Source organism: Eptatretus burgeri, chromosome 1 (genome assembly GCF_056783735.1).
Source record: "Eptatretus burgeri isolate ZD-2024b chromosome 1, Ebu_testis_v1, whole genome shotgun sequence".
Classification (NCBI taxonomy): Eukaryota; Metazoa; Chordata; class Myxini; order Myxiniformes; family Myxinidae; genus Eptatretus; species Eptatretus burgeri.
Window position 1 is genome coordinate 82,031,447 of NC_140961.1, and position 21,938 is coordinate 82,053,384.

Here is a 21,938-nt window from a genome sequence, read left to right on the forward strand (position 1 = left end):
ACTGGAGTCTATTTTAGTATGGTGGTGCATATTGTAATTTTTTGGGATAATGGTGTTCTGCCAGAAGTCAGATTCAGTAATGCTGAAGCATTTTCTTGGAAAAGGTTATACTAAGTGGTTTGCTCTTGCCTTGCCAGCAAAAGTTAGGGCAGGAATTTGGAACTTGGCCATGGAGCAAGTCATAGCTCACCTACTTTTCATGAAGGTCACCATAGCATCTTCAGCATCCACCAACTAATGCCAGCAAATTGGATGCCAAATTTAACATCCATCTGATCCAAGGGGTGGCACACACATCGGTGAATCACCAAACTTGTGAAACACCAAGATGACAGTTCATATCTGGGTAAGGATTCAAACTCAGGCTTGATGGCTTGAAGGCGAGTGTGCATACCCCAAAGCCATTCTGTCAGGCTGCATATTTTAGAAGTGTTTTTAACTCCCATAATTCATGGGCTGGATATCAGGACTTAGCTGCTTTATTGGCATAAGCCTAATTTTATATTCAAGCAGCTTGAACATTTTGCCTCTGAATTATTGTGAATGTAAGGAATATTAATAATTTCACCAGGGTTATATTAGGGTACCAGTGCCTTAATGCCGTTATTCGAAAATTTTTCAGTGAACTCCCAGTATGTGTTTCTTTGCAAAGGTCTAGGCTCATGCAGCAGCTGAATGGAAAAAGGTAGCAGGTTAATAAACTACCGGAGGTAGTTTGTGAACTTGCTACCTGATGTGATCTACCATAATAATGGGTCTGACAGGGGTGGGGGAGTTGGGTAGATAATTCCACAATTGGGTTGGATTTGTCTCCTTATTCTCTTGATTAGGGAATAATCTCCGTGTCTCTGTTGGACACAGAGAGATTATTCAACGATTGGGAAATTAAGAAAACTGTTTTGGCTGTGGGGATGGGCAGAAGGGAGATGTGGGGTGCAACCAGGCTGGTGTGTTCTTTTTTCCGAGAAAACATTACATCGAGCATGGAGGTTGTAAAATTGTTATGAAGTAGTGCGGGCCCATAGGTGCATGCCCGTATGTGCAGCTTCGTTCCTTCGCTCTCGTAAACGACGACTGGATTGCGGCATTGTTTCAATTAGATCGGACCAACCGTATCATAAATGGCCATAACTTGGGAAACACCTGGGAAACATACTCAGGTCCCCAGCGTCAATTGTGACATCATATCAAACGAAGAAGAAGAAGAATTGTGACGGCTCCTCTCTCTCTCGCCCCCCCACTCTCACCCCTCTCTCTCCCCCCTCTCTTGCCCCCCTCTCTCCCCTCTCTTCCCTCCCTCTCTTCCCCTAGTCTCGCCCCTCCTCTTTCCCCCTCCTCTCTTGCCCCTCTCTCTTGCCCCTCTCTCTTGCCCCTCTCTCTCGCCCCTCTCTCTCACCCCCACTCTCACCCCCTCTCCCGTCCCCCTCTCTCGCCCCTCCTCTCTCCCCTCTCTTGAATTGTGACGCCCCCTCTCTCTCTCACCCCTCCTCTCACCCCTCCTCTCACCCCTCCTCTCACCCCTCCTCTCTCCCTACCCTCTCTCCCTACCCTCTCTCCCTACCCTCTCTCCCTACCCTCTCTCCCTACCCTCTCTCACCCCCTCTCTCACCCCCTCTCTCACCCCCATCTCTCACCCCCTCTCTCGCCCCCTCTCTCACCCCCTCTCTCACCCCCTCTCTCACCCCCTCTCTCACCCCCTCTCTCCCCCTTCTCTCTCCCCCTTCTCTCGCCCCCTCTCTCTCCCCTGCCACCTCTCTCCCGCCCCTCTCTCCCCCTCCTCTCTCGCCCCTCTCTGTAAATGTATTCACAAATGTCTACCAAGCACAACAATTAATTCAAACCTCGGGAAAAACAGCTTTCACACCCTTGGGAAACAGCTGTTTCCCTTGGGAAAATTCAAATTTTGGGATTAATTAATAATTTGAACAATTCATTCGAACCTTGAGGAAAAACAGCTTTCAAACCTTGGGAAACACTTGGGAAACAGCTGAAACGGATGAAGAACGATATCAAACCTTGAAAAGGCACATACTCAGGTCCCCAGCGTCAATTGTGACATCATACCAAACGAAGAAGAAGAAGAATTGTGACGTCAATCGTGCAAAAAACAAACAAAACATAAATAAATAAATAAACATTAATTGTGACGTCATTCGTGACGTCATATCACCGTGACCTGTCATTGGTCGGCAGATAAATGGCCGTAACTTGGGAACCACTTGTCCGATTAATATCAAACCTTGAAAAGGCACATCCGCGGGGCCCCGGCAATATTCCTGGCAAGTTTCAATCCGATCGTAACGGCGGTCGTCGAGAAACAGCGGTCGCAGAGAGACAGACAGACACACAGAGATTGCTGGAATTATAGATATATGAAAGAAACGACAATAATTAATGGCATGAGAATGAGGACATCACAAACGTTTGAGCCTCTTTAATGTTTTCAATAAAATCTGATTGCTTTGTTTTGTTTCAATACTGAGAAGGAGTGTGTCAACCTCCCCTCTTCATTAATCTAAACATCAGTATCCATGTTCGCACTACAACCTCTGCTGTTCCATCTGTTTCAGGCCATTTTTTACCTACTTCATCACTACCTTACACATTCTTATCACTGTACTCTCTGTCGCTGTACATGGAATCTCCCCGATTGGATTTCGCGAAGCCAAAAGCAATACTACAGTAAGCACAACCAATGTACACTCACACACACTGTGTTAAGCACCTCCTGAAGGTTATCAGGTTAGTTCTCCAAGAGGTAAATTTAAGGAGAGGTCGGAGGTGGAGGGGTTGTAGTGAACTATCGTAAAATATGATAATTTGTTGCTTTTTGTCAAATTTTTCTTTTAATTATCATGACATTGCAATCAAAGTTTGTGCAATGGACTATGATCAATAAGTGAAGTCAATTGCCCTTTATTATTTTTCTTATCAATTACCCATCATCAATCATTCTTAGATTTATGGAAATGTGGGCTGTTTGGAACTCTAAGTAGATTTCAATTTTTATCCAATATAGCCACATGCTAAAACAAACATATCCCATCTTTATCTGCTTACTCTGTTGGCCACAGATGTTAATATAAGTTAATGGGATAATGAGGAAAAGTTAATGGGATTCAATCATTAAAATTGAATACTAATCATGTTCAGAACTTTATTCACAGTGGAGGATCAAGTTGATCAATCAGCAATGTATTTAGAAATCATGTTTGTGAATTTCCACAAAGTTATTCCATCTTTATTTTTCAGAACTTCTCAACAAATAGGTTTTCTTTAATTACCTGTTCCTCAAGTTCAGTTATGACCTGTAAATTTAATAATAAATAACAATATTAGTTTCCTTAAAACGAACTTCAATACAGGAGGTCATTAGGCCCATCAAGCCTCTGAAATGGTTGTTTGGTCAATGCTTTATCCTTTTAAATGTTGAGCATCAAGCAAGGAAGCAGCATGTAAAATTTTGAAGTCTTTGCAATGACTCTGCTGAGGTTTGAACCACCAACCTCTCAATGTCAGTGCAGACACTCCAACCTTTACACCACCAAGTGTGATTATTTTTCAATGCACAATGTTTTTACATTTAGTTGGAACAGCATGACTTGGCATATGTTCTGTATTGCATGGACTTGGCTCAGTCATATGGAGCAGTTTGCCATATGAAAGTGCTCTCAATTGTTACCTCCATCACCAAAGGTCCAAAGAGGTTATGTTTTCACCACTGTATATCTGTTTATTTGTTTGTCGGTTTGTTACTTGGCAAAAAAATTTGTTTGCCAAGTATGTTGGTCTGTTGCGTTTGCTGTCTGTTTGTCTGTCTGTTTCTTTGTCTGTTTGTCACGTGATGTTTGACCAGTATTCCAGCAATCGTTTTGAAAAACATTTTGTGTGAAGGTGACCAGCCAAGGATGGCAATGCTAAATTTTGGTGAAGATCTGAATTCAGATCCAGATCTGAGAATTTTTAAGTGATTCTTCACCATTGAGAGATCGGGCCAAAAACGATATATAGCACAATATCTCAAAAGGTTATTGCTGTATTCAAACCAAACGTGGTTGTCAGATCGGGAGTACCAATCGGAAGAACTGAGTCAATTTTGGTGAATGTCTGAATCTAGATCTGGATACAATAATTATTTAATTTTTAATTGATCCTTCACCATCGAGATATAGGGCTAAAAACGATATATAGCACAATATCTCAAAAGGTTATGGATGGATCCATATGAAACTTGGTGAACAGGTTGGGAGTGCCACAAGAAAGAACTGATTCAATTTTGGTGAAGATCCGATTCCATATCTGGATAAAAAATTGGTTAATTTTAACTGATTCTTCACCATTGAAAGATGGGGTTAAAAATGATATTGCACGGTATCTCAAAAAGTTGAAGACGGATCCGGATGAAAGTTGGTGGACCGGTTGATGTGTGACAAGGATTGTTTCAATTTTGGTGAAGTTCAAAATCCGGATTCAGATTCGAGAATTTTTCAGGTGATTCTTCACCGTTCAGAGATGTGCCCAAAAACAATACGTAGCACAATATCTCAAAAGGTTATGGATGGATTCACAGAAAAGTTGGTGGACAGGTTGGGAGTGCTACGAGGATGAATTGATTCAATTTTGGTGAATTTTGGTGACAAAAACAAGGTGATTAAATTTTGGTTAAGGTCCGGAAACATATCCAACCTATCAGTGGCATACAAAATGTAAAGTATTCAGCCTGGCCGGAGGTATGTTCTCTATGGAGTGATGTCCCATTTTGCCAAGATGTGACTCTATTAGTGATTTTTCATTTCTTTGTTTGTGCTCAGGATATCTTAAAAGGTTATGGGTGTATTCAGATTAAATATTGTAGTCAGGTTGGGTTTGATTCTTCACCATTGAAAGATGGGATTAAAAACGATATAAAGCATGATATTTCAAACATTTATTGGCCCAGATATGTTGTATTGATCAGGAATTGAGTGGCAGAGGTAAGCGCTCTACCGAATGACCTTCTAATTTATTTTATTTTGTTTGAATGCCATGCCGTGGAAGGACCGATTAGCTGTTCTATTGTTGTTAACCATGGCATTGGTGAAGTGTTATTCCCGTGAAAATGTAATACGTAGAACGCTGCATCCAAAAAATTTGGAATTTATTGAACATCATCGATGCAACTCAAGAACCCCCAAAAAATGATGTCATAGGTCACAAGGTTTGGCAGTCATATTGTTTTGAAACAAAAAAATTAACTAAAATTGCAACATTATAACTGCTGGCAGTGATGACTGGCCACCAAGACGTCCAGCCTTGATGCAACCCTGCTTTGATACAACATGGGATTGACGAGTTATGGACCAAGTAGCACAAAGTGTTAAATCTATTTATTATGTACGCATGTTGCCCTTTTTTCTGAATGTGTCAGCGGTATCAATTAAATTGGTGTTTAAATAACCTGAACACAAAGTAATAAATGTTGAATTGGTTTAAACACACCTTGGTGGTCTTGAGCTAAAAGTTTGAAGCTTGTGCTCTAAAAACTCTGGAAGTTCGGTATTGGTTCAATATGTTATGTAATCACAAAATTTGTCAAAATAAGTAGCTTACTCGATGCAATTTTGCACATTGATGCTGAATGAACCACATAGACATACTTTATGTATTATTTTTTTTCCTGCTGATGATGTATTTGTACTTCATTTTCCCAGAAAACACACAAACAGGGCTCCATGTGGTGGAATATTAAGACTGCTTGGAAGTCCACAGTACTGCTCGCAGTTATTCTTATTGTTTGAACCAGCTGAACTGGGGAATAGGTTATTTATGGATGTACGTGGTTCAAACGGGTTGTTCATGGGTTGGTTGTTCAAACACACAACCAGAACACTGAGCCTCACATACATTAACTTTGAATAGTCTTGTATCCACTACCTATTTCTCTCTTACTTGTTTTCCGAGAAAGTTGTCTCGATTTTGAGAGAATCACCTCATTTAATGTTTTTTTTTTTTAAATGCAAGTGTTCATTTAATCCTATTGATGTTCAAAGTATATGTATCTCCAAATATTAAGTACAAAATTAAGGCACCGATCGTTTATCCCTGCTCAGATGGTTGTCTTAGAAGCTTGCCATCTCTCGTTCCTAGCCAAGTGAATTCATCATTGTATTGAACAATGGAATGATGTAAACGTTTGCCAAGTGCCTTCATTATATGCAGGACATCTGGCTCATTGTGACATTTGCCCTGATATTGTTTTCATTTTTCTTTCTCCATTAATTTCTGTGTTGCACTTCCCTCTTTTATCCCGGCAGGTTTTCATGAGCACAGGCGGATACGAAGAAGTCACGCATATAGAACATATGAATATATTCATCGGGCCAAACTCTGTAAGTCGAACAAAAGTCTTACAAGGTATCATTTGTGGAAAGTTGTAGAGACAATTACATTAAAACAATATTTTAGTGTATGCCAACAATAAGTTAGCAATCATTGATGAGCAGGTGTGTTGGTTACTGAACACATATTGACATGATAGTGTTTCAAATTTGACAATGGATTTACTTCAATATATTTCATGCTGTGACGTTTCCAGCATTCACCCATCCTCAAGGCAAAGATCCCTTTGTCAGATGAAGGACTAACGTCCAAAACCTCATTTCCAAATCAGGTTAAAATCTTCTTATCAACTTTCAATTAGGAAAATAAATTGTTTATCTTGTCCACCAATGCAGACCTGACCCAAGCCTTCAAAGAGACCAGTATTCATCTCTGCTTCAATTTGACCTGGATCTTTATTACCTCCTCCACTGAAAGCGAAGGAGGATACGTTTTCACCCCTTTCTCTCTGTTGCTTGCAAAATCGAAGATTTTTCAAGCATATTGGTCAGTCGATTTTGTTTGTCTGTCTGTTTGTCTGTCTGTTTGTCACCTACAAGTCACAATTTTAAACCGATCATGACTAAACTTCTTCACACGGTAGAGTTTGTCATAAGGAAGAAGCCAATTGTTTTGAGGCCAAAAGGTCAATACAGGCCAAATGTCAACAACTTAGGTGAGATTTCTAAAATCCTCAATATTCATCCGATTGACATGAAATTTGAAGAGGATTTATATTTCAGGCCAATTAATTCAATCAGCCAATTATGTTTGAGGTCAACCTTGACCAAAAGGTCAACATAGGCCCAATTCCAACAACTAAAGCGGAATTTCTAAAATACTCAATTTTCATGCCATTGACTTGAAATTTGAGCAGGAGTTGCATATTTGGTCATTGAATTGAACCACCAATTATTTTTGAGGTCAAATTTGTTTCATGGATTTAGCAAGAATTGTGCTCTGCATGGTATCTTCTTCTTGTGATTCTGTCTGTCTATCTGTCTGTCTGTTTGTCTGTCTGTTTCACACCGACAGGTCACAATTTGAAACTGATATTCACGAAACTTCACCACATGGTACAAATTGTCATAAGGAAGAAGCCTTTTGTTTTTGAGGTCAAAATGTCAAAAGGTCAACATAGGCCAAACGTCAACAACTTTGGTGAGATTTCTAAAATCCTCAATTTTCATCCAGTTGACTTGAAATTTGAAGAGGATTTATATTTCCAGTAACTGATTTCAACTAACCAATTATTTTGAGGTCAACATGGACCAAAAGGTCAACATAGGCACAAGGTCAACAACGAAGGCAGTATTTCCAAAATCCTCAATTTTCAACCGATTGACTTTAAATTTGAAGAGAAGTTATACTTCAGGTGAAATAATTCAACCAGCCAATTTGTATTTTGAGGTTCTACAAAGCATCAAACCTTTTAGAGTTCTTAACCATTTAGAGATGTAGCAGTGTCTGATGGGGTGGATGAGGGAAAGGCAGTGGAGATAGTACATCTAGACTTTACAAAGGCATTCGATAAGGTTCCACATTGGAGGTTGTTCGCCAAAGTGAATGCTTGTGGAGCAGCTGTTCAGTCAGCAAATTGGATTGCAAACTGGCTTAGTGGTAGGAAGCAAAAGTGGCTGTGAGTGGGAGGATGTCTTGCTGGGAGGATGTAAGGATGTAAGTAACTACCTCGGGGATCAGTACTGGGACCATCACTGTTCATTATTTACATCAACGATTTGGATAATGGGGTAAAGAGTAAGCTTTCCAAATTTGCAGATGACACAAACTTGGAGGTAAGGTGGAGAGCAGAGTGGGTGGTGATCAGATTCAGGAAAGTATTGACACTTGCATGGATTGGGCAAAAGATTGGCAGATGCAATTTAACCTGAGCAAGTCGAAGGTGTTGAAGATGGTAAAGAAAATAGAGATCACAGGATGCAAGGGGTAATTTTGGTGCATGTCACACAGGAGAAGGATCTGGGGGTGGTAATATATATATATATATATTTTTTATATATATATATATATATATATATATATATATATATATATATTTATATATATATATATATTTTTATATATATATATATATATATATATATATATTTTTTTATATATATATATATATATATATTTTTTTTTTTATATATATATATATTTTTTTTTATATATATATATATATATCTTTTTTTATATATATATATATCTTTTTTTATATATATATATATTTTTTTATATATATATATATATATATACATATATTTTTATATATACGAGGTAAGCAGGCAGCTCAATGCTAGAAAGCAAGAGGTAAAGCAAATAGGTTTTAGGTTATATTCAGAGGGGATCATTTATAAATCAAAAGAGGTGGTGTTAACATTGTACAGGAATTTAGTGAGGCCACATCTAGAATATTGTGTGCAGTTTTGGTCACCACAACTCAGGAAGGACATAGATGCCAGAGATAGGGTTCAGCACAGGGCTACGACATTGAGTCCGGGCCTAGCTCGACTTAGCTTCGAGGAGCGGCTGAAGGAGACAGGGCTTTATTCACTAGAAAGGAGGCAGTTACGAGGAGATATGATAGAGATGTTTAAGATAATGAAAGGTATAGATAGAATGAGTGCAGATGAATTATTCAACAGAGTAGACAGTGATCGGAACAGGGGCCATAGCCTGAGAGTAAAGCATCGGAGAGATTAAGATGATTCTAAGGCAGGGGACTTTGACTCAGAGTGGTGGAATGGCCTCCCTGAAAAGGTGTTGTCAGCAGAAAAAGTAGATAAGTTTAAATTAGAATTAGATACGTGCCTGGAAGTTATGAAGATAGATGGGTAGAGATGTTGATATGAATTCTAGGTAGTTTGAGCATTGATGGGTGATTGTGTGCATGTGGATAGAGTGCTGTTGGTGGAGGTCTTGTCAATGGGTGTTGTGTGGTAGATGTATGTTTTCAACCAAGCCCATACCCCCTCCCCTGAGGGGAAGGGAAAAATATACAAAAAACACCAAAATAAAAAAAAGAAAATTTTTTAATTTTTAATGTTTTTATTTCTTTTTTGCATTTTCTTCCTTGGATCTTGTGGAGATAAATTGGTATGGTGTTTGCGCAAACATGATGGGCGGAATAGCCTCCACCTGTGCTATATTTCCCTGTATTTCCTTGAATGTTAACATCGACCAAAAGGGTAACATAGGCCTGAGGTCAACAACTAAAGTGGTTTTTCTAAAATCCTCAATTTTCATCCGATTGCCTTGAAATTTGAAAAGGATTTATCCGCCAGTTCATTTAATTCAACCAGCCAATTATTTTTGAGGTCAACATCGACCAATTATTTTTGTGCTGTGCTGTTTTGGGGTCAATTATTTTTGAGGTCAACATTGATTCAATTTTGGTGAACATACGAATATGGATCTGGATACCAGAGTTATTTAATTTTTGAAGTGATTCTTCACCATTGAGAGATGGGGCCAAAAATGATATATCGCATGATATTTCAAAAATGTATTGGGCCCAATATGTTCTCATGGATCAGCCATTACTTGTCATAGGTATGTGCTCTACTGAGAGCCCTTCTGGTTTACTGTATATTTGTAATAACTTGCATGCACTCATAAAAAACAATAACACACCACTTGTCAAAGGCAGTTTTGAATTTGACAGGTTGTAGATGTTAAATATCCCATGGTGTCCTTTGCGAAGAGTTGGCGAGCTATTGCTGACACCATGACCAAATTCCAAATTCCTGCCATAATCAGCAGAGGGCTGTGGCACAGCCATGCCTTTTGCAAATGATGCTACCCTGCAGGCTTGTGCTGTGTTTGAACGAAGAAATAAATAAAACTAATCAGCCTATTATTGCCCAACAATATAAAGCCAAATTTACTCAAGAATGACTCGAATTACATTGCAATTATCAATGTACCTAAAACTATAAACAAAAATCGCGTTCAAATTTGAGCCACCCTTCATTTAAAGTTATTAATGCTCATTGCAGGCAGCAAGGGGATATGTGACATACAAATATACATGGTTATCTGGAATAGAAGAGGTCACAGGTTGGAATGAGAAACATACTGATATGTGTTTTAATTATTACATTGAACGACTGAAAGATAGTGTGGGATTGAAAAGAAGCACGAAGACATTTCCATTGTCAAAAAAATAGGGTTTAAATGAGATGAATGTGAGCAAAAATGTTGCACCTGTGTGGTGTAACAAGTATTGGGTGTATTGGAACAGGATATACTGTATACTTCTCTTCATCTGGATAGGGGTAGGTAATTTATAGGAATGGAGGCAGAAAACCAAAATGATCTGTGCTTTAATCCCAATTTTTTTCACATAGCTTCTGTCATGGATAGCTAAACAGCCAAGTCGTTGAGTTTATGTGGTGCTCTCATGCAGGATGCACTGGTAAGACTAGGGGCAACATTCGCTCCTTGCATGCGACCGGAATCCGGGTACTTGAAAATGTTCCAATCGGTACGTGCTGTGGAACAGGCCTCAGGGTGCTGTTTGAGGAGGAATGGCTTGACCTGCTTGCAAACCACACAGGAGGCATGTGGGGTGAGAAGACAACTACTGTGATTCACTGCACTCATGGCTATCTGTGTTTAATTTCGAAATTGCATTTAACTCTTGAATAGACTAATGCAAGGCTTGCTATTGCAATTAACTCTGCATCTCCTATTACTAGTACTCCCCAATTTTTTCCATCTTATTTTGGGGGTCTCGGCAGGGGGGGGAATCTTTGCCCCAGGTCTTTCATAACTTAATTGGCCAGGCTAGATACTTGACTGAAGCTGATTTGGACAGGAATTTGGAATTTGTTCAGTGTGCCATCAATAACTCACCCACTCTTCATCAAGGATACCATGGGATATTTAATGTCCACCAACTAATGCTGGCTGATGGGACACCTGGCTTATTGTTTAATCGAGGGATGTCTCACATTGTGATGCAATATTCTGCCTGTGAAACACCATGATGATAGTTTTTTTTTTTAGTGAAATCGGAAGTGAAACCCAGAATACAAAGCTCAACGAAAAATTCCCTTCCTTTAAATCATCTTGTCGGACCGATGTTATACGATAATGATCCAAGACAGAAGATGTCGTAATTATACGATAACTAAACTGTCGCCTTAAAATGAATTATTATATTTATCATCCATTCATATGAAGTGATTCATCGTTCAATGTTGTTCATATTTTCAAGCTGTGGTTTGTTTTAAAGGAACGTGTTTTGATTACACATTTCATTGATAATCACATGCAAATAGGGGCAATGGAGGATTTACTTCAGCACAATTGATTTAATTAGATGGAGGGGTAACCTCATACATTTTGAGTGTGAATCGTTGTTGCTCTTGATGATAAAACTGTCATTATAATTAGTTTTATTTTTGCAGTTTTTTCCCCATTTTGAGCAAGTTTTGAATATAATAAACCACATAACAATCAGCTGCCAGAGGCACTGCACATAATGTGTCTGACATAGTGGGATTCACATAATTAGGTTCATTTTAAATAGCTTTAACATGGTCTAATGAAAAGATGTTTCAGCAACAACAGTGCAATGAAATACAAATGACTAATTGGTTAGGCAGTTGCAAGTTTGTGAGAACATTGGGACAGACTTCGACAGGTTGTGTATTTAATTAATATTTAACTGATGGAAGAAGTGTTGATTGAAGCTTGTGGAAACAAGGTCAACTCAGAAAAATTACCATGTCAATATTGGATTTCTGGTAAATATCCAACTATCATTGATGACATTCACTGAAGGGGTATTTTGCCTGCCCTACTTGCTCTTATCTGAAACAGCATTGTGGTTGACTGTTCATGCCTTCAGGAGAGCATGAGGGGTGCTAAAGTGCACCACTTCTCACAAAATCTCTCCCACACCTGTAGAAAGACCTGAACACCTGGATTACTTGGTCGCAGAACAAGCCACACCTCATAACAGATAAGACCCAGAGGACTTCAGGCCCGGTATGTGGCCAAGACCCTAGGTGAGGAGTGACATCTATCAAGTTCATAACACACACACACACACACACACACGGAACTGTGGCACAGGAGGAAGACATTCTTTCCATCATGCCTGCGCTGCACCAACCTCACTATCATCACCCATACACATATAATCTCACTACCATCCACACAAGCCAATATCCCCATAATCCTATATCTCCAATGTATCCAGGCACCTATCCAAATCACATTTAAACATATCCACCCCCTCCACTTCCACAACATTTCCGGGGAGATCATGCCACACATTAACCACTCTCCGACTGAAAGACCCCTGCGTTAAAACTGTCATAGTTCTCATAATCTTTATCCTCAAGCTCTGGCCCCTAGTCTTAACACTAGCCATTCTGCTGACAAACTCCACTGCACCTATCTTATCCACTAATGCAAGGGCATATATTGGGCTTAGCTTATGCCATCTTGGGGTCCATGAATGTAGCAACTCCAGACCAACATAACCAGCATGGCAGTCCTCAGTTCGTTAATGCTGTCAAGGCCTGTGTCGCTCCGCAGTGCACTGTTGTCAGTGGCCCGACTTCTACCTCTTCTTGCAGTGCCCTGTGTGGGCTCCCAAACTATGAGGGGATTAGCAGACAGTTCAGGGTGCTGAAAGCAGTGTCCCATCAGTATCATCCTCCTCTCATTAACTTTGATGGATATTCTTGGCAGGCTAGCATATAAATTGACATTCCGTATATGATCTCTCCAAGACACATGAAGGGCTATCCTGAGCATGCGCATGTAGACCCCATCTCCTGCTTTCTCTTGTTGCACCATAAGCGTCCATGTCTCTGCTCCATGTACCAGCACAAAATCGACTGTTGCGACAAAAAGCCACCTTTTCAGGTCATCTCTCAGCCCCGACGTCCATACTTTCCTCATACTGTGCAAAGCATTCCATCCGAGGGCTCATCTAATCTTGGTTTCCTGCTCAGTTGAGGCAATTCAAGAGCCAAGATACTTGAAGTCTTTCTTAACTTCAAGCACCATACCATCTAAGGTAGAAGCACCATAACATCCATCTCACCACCTCAATGGTGGTGTCATCAACATTATATGCCATCACCTTCGTCTTTTTGGCATTAAGCTGTCAACCAATCTTCTTGCATTCGCCCTCCACAGCCAGTAGTAGATCCCTCACCTTCTTCTCTGTGTCTGATATCAGAGCGATGTCGTAGGCGAAGTCAAGATCTGTGATCATTATGGGCCGTACAGGGCAGCTCCAATGGAGCATCAGCGCAAAACTAAGCTCCTCCTCCCTGCCACTGATGACAAGCCTCAGTGCATGGTCAAGGACCACAATAAACAGAAAGGGTGCCAACGTATCTCCTTGTAGTACCCCAGCCAGAATCTCAAATTACTCTGTTTCTCCATCAGGTGAGCAGACCTTAGCACGAGTCTTGGAGTAGATGGCACTGATTGCTTTAACCACTTTCTCAGGGATGCCGTAGGCACGGAGGACCTCAATAAGCTTCCCTTGATGAACACTATCGAAAGTCTTCTTAAAGTCGATGAAAGTGATTACTGCTGTAAGGCTCCGATCTCTTACTCCCTCGAGTAGTCTCCTAAGCGCCAGGATCTGCCCCACAGTTAAACGTTCCGGACGGAAGCCATTCTAAGAGTCCCTAAGCAGGGGATCTAAGATGGGTCTGATACGGTTCAGAATCATTCGATTATATGTCTTTGCCACCACCGAGCTCATGCAAATCCCACGGTAGTTGTTGGTCTTGGAGAGATCTACCGTCTTCGGTACCGGGACAATGTTAAGGATAGACAACTACTCCGGCAACTCCACTTCCTCATACGCATGGTTGATGAACACCAAGATAATTTCATCCAAAGGGACATACTTCAACACTTCTGGTACCACCACATCCTCACCACTGCTCTTGCTGCACTTTATGGATGCTTTAGCCTTGTTATACTCTTCCATGGTAAAGGGGCCATCGGGTATGGGGAGGTCACATAAGATGGGAGCTATTGGTACGTTATCCACCAAAAGTTGAGGAGGGTTACCTAGCAAATTTTTGAAATGTGAGTACCAGGTACCAACTCTCTTTCTGCACTTTCACCTTGAATCTTTGCAAACTGGGATTACTTTCGACCATAGATCTCATTGATGAGCTGCCAGGTCAAGCCATACGTCTGGTTTTCGTGTGCTTCTTCCACCTCATCTCTTTTCTGAGTCAGTTTCTCCTACTCCAAAATTGCATACATCCTATACAGCTCCTCCTTTCTCCTTGTGTACTTCTCTCTACTCTGGCCATCTTCACCCTTGTCAACAATGTATGCTTCATATGCGGCCTTCATCTCTTTCCGGGCCATAGTGACCTTGGGATCTAAACTCTGCTCCTTCCTCCGTACCTTCGGGATTTGCGTGAGGAAAGCCTCGGCTTTACTTTGTTTACTTCGCCTGATGGTTTACTTCGACAAAATGCTGGTAACATTATTAAGCCCCGTCATTCTTTTTTGACATTTTTTATGACATCAACATAGGCAAAAAGGCCAAATTGGGCCAAATTTTTGGAAAATCCTCAATTTTCATCCAGTTGACTTGAAATTTGAAGAGCATTTGCATATCTGGTCAACAAATTCAAACACATTAATTTTGAGGTAAACATTGACCAAAAGCTCAACATCTGACAAATATCTAAAATCTTCAATTTTTATTCAATCAAGTTGAAATTTGAAGAGCATTTGCATATCAAGTAACCAAATTAAAACACAATTAATTTTGAGGTAAACATTGACCAAAAGGTCAACATAGGCCAAATATCTAAAATCTTCAATTTTTATCCAATTAAGTTGAAATTTGAAGAGCATTTTCACATCAGGTCACTGAATTTTACAACCTATTAATTTTGAGGTAAACTTTTCCAAAAGGTCAAAAAAGGCCAATTTGGGCCAAATTCTCTAAAATCCTCAATTTTCATCCAATTGACTTGAAATTTGAAGAGTATTTTCATGTCAGTTCACTGAATTCAACTCCCAATTCATTTTAACGTCAAAAGGTCATCACAGGCCAAATTTCTAAAATTGATAGATAGGACCAATAACTAAACATATCACTAAATCTCAAAAAGTTGTGGATGAGTTATGACAAAACAAAGTGGATGAGTGGAATAGGTGACAAGAACAAGCGGATTGGATTTTGGTTTGGATCCAGCCCATCAGTGGGATACAAAATGTGAACTGTTCCACCTGGCAGAGGTATGCACTCTACCGAGTATCATTCTACTTTGTGCTGTTTTGCCAAGTTGTCACTCCATGAGCGATTTTTCATTTATCTGTTTGTTTGTCCACACAGAACTTTCATATTTTTCTCCCCAAACGCTTTTTTGATTGAGTCGAATTTTTCACCATTGGTGCAACTACTCATCAATAATATTTTTAATGATAATTATGACGTCATAGGTCACGTGGTGTGACAACCATATTGGAAAAATGTTAAAAAAAACTTTGGACCTCTGGATCTCTCAAACTGCACAAAGGAAAAAATTGAAACTTGGCATACAGCAAGTACTCCTCATGGGAAATTAGGGTGATTTTGTTTATGACATCTTATTTTCCCTCGTTATGGCGTCATTACATATGTATAAAGCCACATCTAATCAGTATGAAAATTTTTGAAGGTCATCTTGGAATAAAATGGTCCACAGAAAAAATATTGATGACATCATCAGTGATGTAATTCAGCAGCCATATTATTTAAAATATATAAACCTTCAAAAATCTTCTTCTTTGAAGTGGCTGAACAAATCGAGGCAAAACTTCACAAGTATGAATGCCTATTCATGAGGAACAAAAGTTTGCCACATTTGATATCATTCGCTTCATGGTTTGGCAGCCATATTGGATTTACCCTAAAACATTTAAATATCTTCTTCTCCAGATTGGCTGGACAAATTGACCGTAAACTTCACACAAGTGTTCCGTAAGCCATGGGCGTAAAAGTGTGTTCAGGAATAATTGACAGGTCACATTGTTTTGGCAGCCATATTGGATTGAAGAAAATATTAAATAATGTTTTTTTTTTCTGGAATTGCTTAACCAATCGATGTGAAGCTTCACAATCATGATCTAGTGTCGATGGGGAATGCATGCTTTGAATTTCAACTTGATTGGACACATGGTCTGGCAGCCAGAATTATTTAACTTTTTTGATATGGGTTTTTTATTGATTTTTTTTAATTTTTATATGGCTCATTTGGCTGTACTTGGATGGGTTTGAGGGTAGAGGAGTAGCAGCTGAAATGTGAATCCTATCTCGGTTCCTCCTGATGACTTAATCTTTGCTTTTTTTCTTGTTTGAAATCCTTTTCATTACTCAAATGCAGGACCATACCAATTTGGTCTTCCATTCAATTTGAATTGAATTCATTTCAATCCCATTCTAAATTCAATTGAATAATGAATATATATTTTTTTTAAACCTCATGGGTCAGGGTCAGGTGTTCGATCAAAGCGGGGTTGCATCTCGGTATCTGGTCATCACTGCCAGCAGTTATAAAGTGGCAGTTATAATTATCTCATTCATTACATAACACACCAGTACACAAATGCCACACAAAATACACCACACAAAAGAAGTCCTGGTGAGGGTCTGCAATCTCTGATAGCTCTTTTTCTTGTTATGAATGTTAAACTGCATCTGCCAATTTTTTGCCCAATCTCTTAAAGAATCTAGACTTTCCTGAATCTGATCAGCACCCTCTCTTTTCTATCTGCCTTTCTTCCAAGGTTTGTGTCATCAGAAAATTTAGAAAATAATTATTAACCGTTCATGATCTTTCATCTTTTTATGTGCAATCGGCAACTGCTTTTGGCAATCACAATAAAAAACATAGTTTGATAAATTGGTTTCATTTAGATTTTAGAGAGTTAAGCCACACATTATCAAAAAATATCCATAATAATGTGTCTGAGTTTGATTCTAACACATACCAAGTAATATTACAAACACCAAGTGTCCCAAGAGTGTGGTCTAGAATGCATATATTGTTACTGATTATTTCATGTGATTAATTATTATTGTGGTTGATTCTCATGTAAGAAATTTACTTTTTCACAGAATGTGCGAAGAACCAGCATCCAGTCAAGGCCAGGAATGGCCCAATGATATCACGTATTGGCCGGTAAGTGAGTTGATTATTCCAGGCAGAATTTATTTTAGAATAACAAACAAAACCATGATGGAACAAGTTTTTCATGCATGGGATGTGATGCTGTCACAGGAATTATTCATAGTACATATGGGATGGGGCTTAGCTGGAACCCAATGAGGAAAATATAGCCTCTGTGATCTGTCCATCTCAGTAAAATCAAATTCGGAACTTTAGGTTGAAGTTTTCATGAAATAATTAACCCCAACCAGATGTGACATTTGTTGCGTTTTGTATTAAATTTTCTCTCACTAGATAAACAATATAACTTCAATTACTCATATCATATTGTGTAAAAAGCCTGGTGTTTGCTTAATGGTCAAAGTGGTAATCTTAAGATCATAGACTTGATATCAAGCCACTGTCATGTCGTTAAAATAACAGCAGGTGGGTTGACTCAGCCAATCATCCTTCTGAGGTCGGCAAAATGAGTAGGAAAAACTGGGAAGAATGAGCCATTTGATTATCCTGCGTCAGAGTGGTGACCCGTCCAGGATTGTGCCCTCTCGCCAGGGGAAAACTGCCCTGCCCTGCCCCATGCATCTGAAGACATGAAAGGAGTGCTTCTTCTAATTCATCTGATTACTTGGGAAATTATTTCTGTGATTAATTGTACAACATGACTAGTACTAATTATAAAAATATCCTATGATTGAAATCAAAATGCCGGATGTTTTAGAAATGATTTGATTTTACATCTTATGTATAATAATAAAAACTCCATTGAGACAAGGACATAATTCATCCATTCTCTGGTACTGAGCCAAATAGAAAAAGGACGACATCTTGCTTAAGATCATACCACCAAGTTTGTGTATTGGGTTGCCAAACTACTATCTCCTATGGTGACTACTTGTTTCATGGCCTCTGTTAATCATGGAGATTTAGCCAAAGTCTTTCACGAATTGCTGGCCAGGTCAGACTTTAGACTAGAGAAAGAAAGAATCTAAGCTTTAACACTTTAACACTTCTCCCTCAGTTTTTTTGTCCTGTATACTCTCGAATATCTGTCTCACCTACTGAGCAGCTGCAACCAAAGCATTTGATCAACCACTTGCCACTAAAATCAGCTTTGTTTGACAGGTTTGCAAGAAAGTTGGGCAGAACAATGAAACTGCACTTCCACACATGGACTGCAACATCACAGGACGACCTTGCTGTTTCAGTAGAGCTGGACGGTAAGTTAAATATAAATATCTTCCCTGGACTGAAGGAAACCTGGCAAATATGGACATGTGTGTATGTATATGTACAGTATGTACATGTATATGTATCTTTTTTTTTTTAAACAGCCTTTTTACAGCCATTCTTCCCTCAGGGGTTATCTTTTTGAGGGCTCCACAAAATCATGGTTCCCTTCTTGAGGCAATGTTTTATGGCCTTCCTGACGGCAACCCTGGTTGCCTCTTATGACACACAGGGATAAGGTACACCTCTTGTAATCTGGGCATACACCAGGACCAGTACACTGGAACTCATTTTGTCGACCTCGGAAGGATGACAGGCTGTGTCAACCCCCTGGTGTTAATTCAGTGGCCAACGAGGCTCAAATTCAGGACCCTCGGATCCCAAGCCAGTCGCATTGAACCACTAAGCCAACACCAGGCATGCATGTACATGTATATGGATATGGATATATATATATATATATATATATATATATATATATATATATATATATATATATATATATATATATGTATATATGTATATATGTATATATGTATATATATATATATATATATATATATATATATATATATATATATATATATATATATGTATATATGTATATATATATATGTATATGTATATATATATATGTATATATATATATATATATATATATATATATATATATATATATATATATATATATATATATATATATATATATATATATATATATATATATATATATATATATATATATATATATACATATGTATATATGTATATATACCCTCCACATCTTCCATTGACATTCCAACCACCCGCATGTCTGCCCTCACCGCATCCATGAACCACTTCTTTGGCCTTCCTCTTCTCCTGCCTGGCGGCTCCATCTTCAACATCCTTCTCCCGATATACTGTTTCCCTCCTGTGCACATGTCCAAACCATCTCAATCTCTCCTCTCTCACTTTGTCTCCAAACCGTCCTACCTGCGCTGTCCCTCTAATATACTCATTTCTTATCCTATCCATCCTCATCACTCCCAACGAGAATCGCAGCATCTTTAACTCTGCCACCTCCAGCTCCGCTTCCTGTCTTATTGTTAGTGCCACTGCCTCCAAACCATACAACATAGCTGGTCTCACTACCGTCTTATATACTTTTCCCTTCACTCTTGCAGCTACCCTTCTGTCACAAATCACTCCTGCAACTCTTCTCCACCCACTCCATCCTGCCTGCACTCTCTTTTTCACTTCTCTCCCACACTCTCCGTTACTTTGGACAGTTGATCCCAAGTATTTAAACTAATCCACCTTCCCCACCTCAACTCCTTGCAACCGCACCATACCACCACCCTCCCTCTCATTTACGCACATGTACTCCGTCTTACTCCTACTAACTATCATTCCCCTTCTCTCCAGTGCGTACCTCCACCTCTCAAGGCTCGCTTCAGCCTGTTCCCTACTCTCCCTGCAGATCATGATGTCATCCGTGAACATCATAGTCCATGGAAACTCCAGTCTGATCTCGTCCGTCAACCTGTCCATCACCATTGCAAACATGAAAGGGCTCAGAGTCGATCCTTGGTGCAATCCCACTTTAACCTTAAACCGGTCCGTCATTCCTACCGCACACCTCACTGCTGTCACACTGTCCTCATACATATCCTGCACGATCCTCACATACTTCTCCACCACTCCCGACTTCCTCATACAATACCACAGCTCCTCTCTCGGCACCCTATCATAAGCTTTCTCTAAATCCACAAACACACAATGTAACTCCTTCTGGCCTTCCCTATACTTCTCCATCAACATTCTCAAAGCAAACATCGCATCAGTGGTGCTCTTTCCTGGCATAAACCCATATTGCTGCTCACAGATCGTCACCTCTCCTCTCAACCTAGCTTCCACTACGCTTTCCCACAACTTCATGGTGTGGCTTAACAACTTTATCCCTCTGTAATTTCCACAGCTCTGCACATCACCCTTATTCTTGAAAATGGGAACCAGCACAATTAATCTCCACTCCTCCGGCATCCTCTCACTTTCCAAGATTTTATTATACAATCTGGTTAACAGCCCCACTGCCATCTCTCCGAAGCACTTCCATGCCTCCACTGGTATACCATCTGGGCCAACCGCCTTTCCACTTTTCATCTTCTTCATACTGATCCACCCCACTTCCAGATTCACTATCTCCTCCTCTTCCCACCTTTTCTCTCTCATTTTCTTCATTCATCAACTCCTCAAAGTACTCCATCCACCTTCTCAACACACTCTCCTCGCTTGTCAGCACGTATATATATATATATATATATATATATATATATATATATATATATATATATATATATATATATATATATATATATATATATATATATATATATATATATATATATACGACAACCTTCATCATCTATGATCTACTAAAGTTTGTTCATGACATCAGAAAAATCTGGCTCTAAGAGGATTTAAGGGGGGTTGCCCCCTAAAATATGTATTTGCTTTCTTCACCAAAACTACACACACAATTCCGATAAAACCTGACCACCGTCTTCACCACCGGTGATGTGCGAAAGATTCTTCACAACATTAAATAAAAATTGGGGTCAAGGAGGGTCAATGAGGAGAGGGGGACGACCCCCAAAATATGCATTTGCTTTCTTCTCAGAAACGACACACAATTCCGATGAAACTTGTCCACCATCTTCACCACCCGTGATGTTCCAAAGTTTGTTCACGACATTAAAAAAATATAGAGTTTAAGGGGTTCTACGGAGGGTCCCCCCCCCCCAAAAAAAGTCTTTACTCTCTTTTCTGAAACCACACACACAATTTCGATCAAACTTGACCACAACCTTTATCGCCGTGATGTACCAAGGTTTTTTCATGGCATTAAAAAAGAAATCCAAAGTTATTTACTTTCTACTCCATTGTATATTTTGGGGGTCATCCATGCCAACGAGTGGTGGCCTGGTTATCTTTTCCAGCCACGACCAATTGAGCTCCCAGTGGTATTGCCCCTGTGTTTAATATCTCTGTGAGGTTCTTTGTGATCAATCCTATAGGTCCAGCTATCACTGGTACAACTTTGGCATTCTTCAGCTTCCAGAATCTTCTCACTTCATTTTTGAGGTGTTGGTGTTTGGTAATTTTCTTGATTTCTGCATTGGTTCGTCCAAAATCACTGGTATTATT

The 21,938-nt window shown here is 39.5% G+C and overlaps 1 protein-coding gene across 1 annotated transcript in view; it reads left to right on the forward strand.

The window, feature by feature from the left end:
- Window positions 1–21,938, forward strand: part of LOC147034841 (inactive rhomboid protein 1-like) — a 112,895-nt gene that overhangs the window by 70,907 nt on the left and 20,050 nt on the right. The window contains exons 9-14 of the mRNA XM_085890340.1: window positions 2,571–2,682; window positions 6,294–6,368; window positions 10,769–10,930; window positions 12,277–12,377; window positions 17,471–17,534; window positions 18,645–18,739. Of these exons, the coding sequence (XP_085746466.1) occupies window positions 2,571–2,682; window positions 6,294–6,368; window positions 10,769–10,930; window positions 12,277–12,377; window positions 17,471–17,534; window positions 18,645–18,739 (609 nt within the window). The remainder of the gene's footprint in view (window positions 1–2,570; window positions 2,683–6,293; window positions 6,369–10,768; window positions 10,931–12,276; window positions 12,378–17,470; window positions 17,535–18,644; window positions 18,740–21,938) is intronic.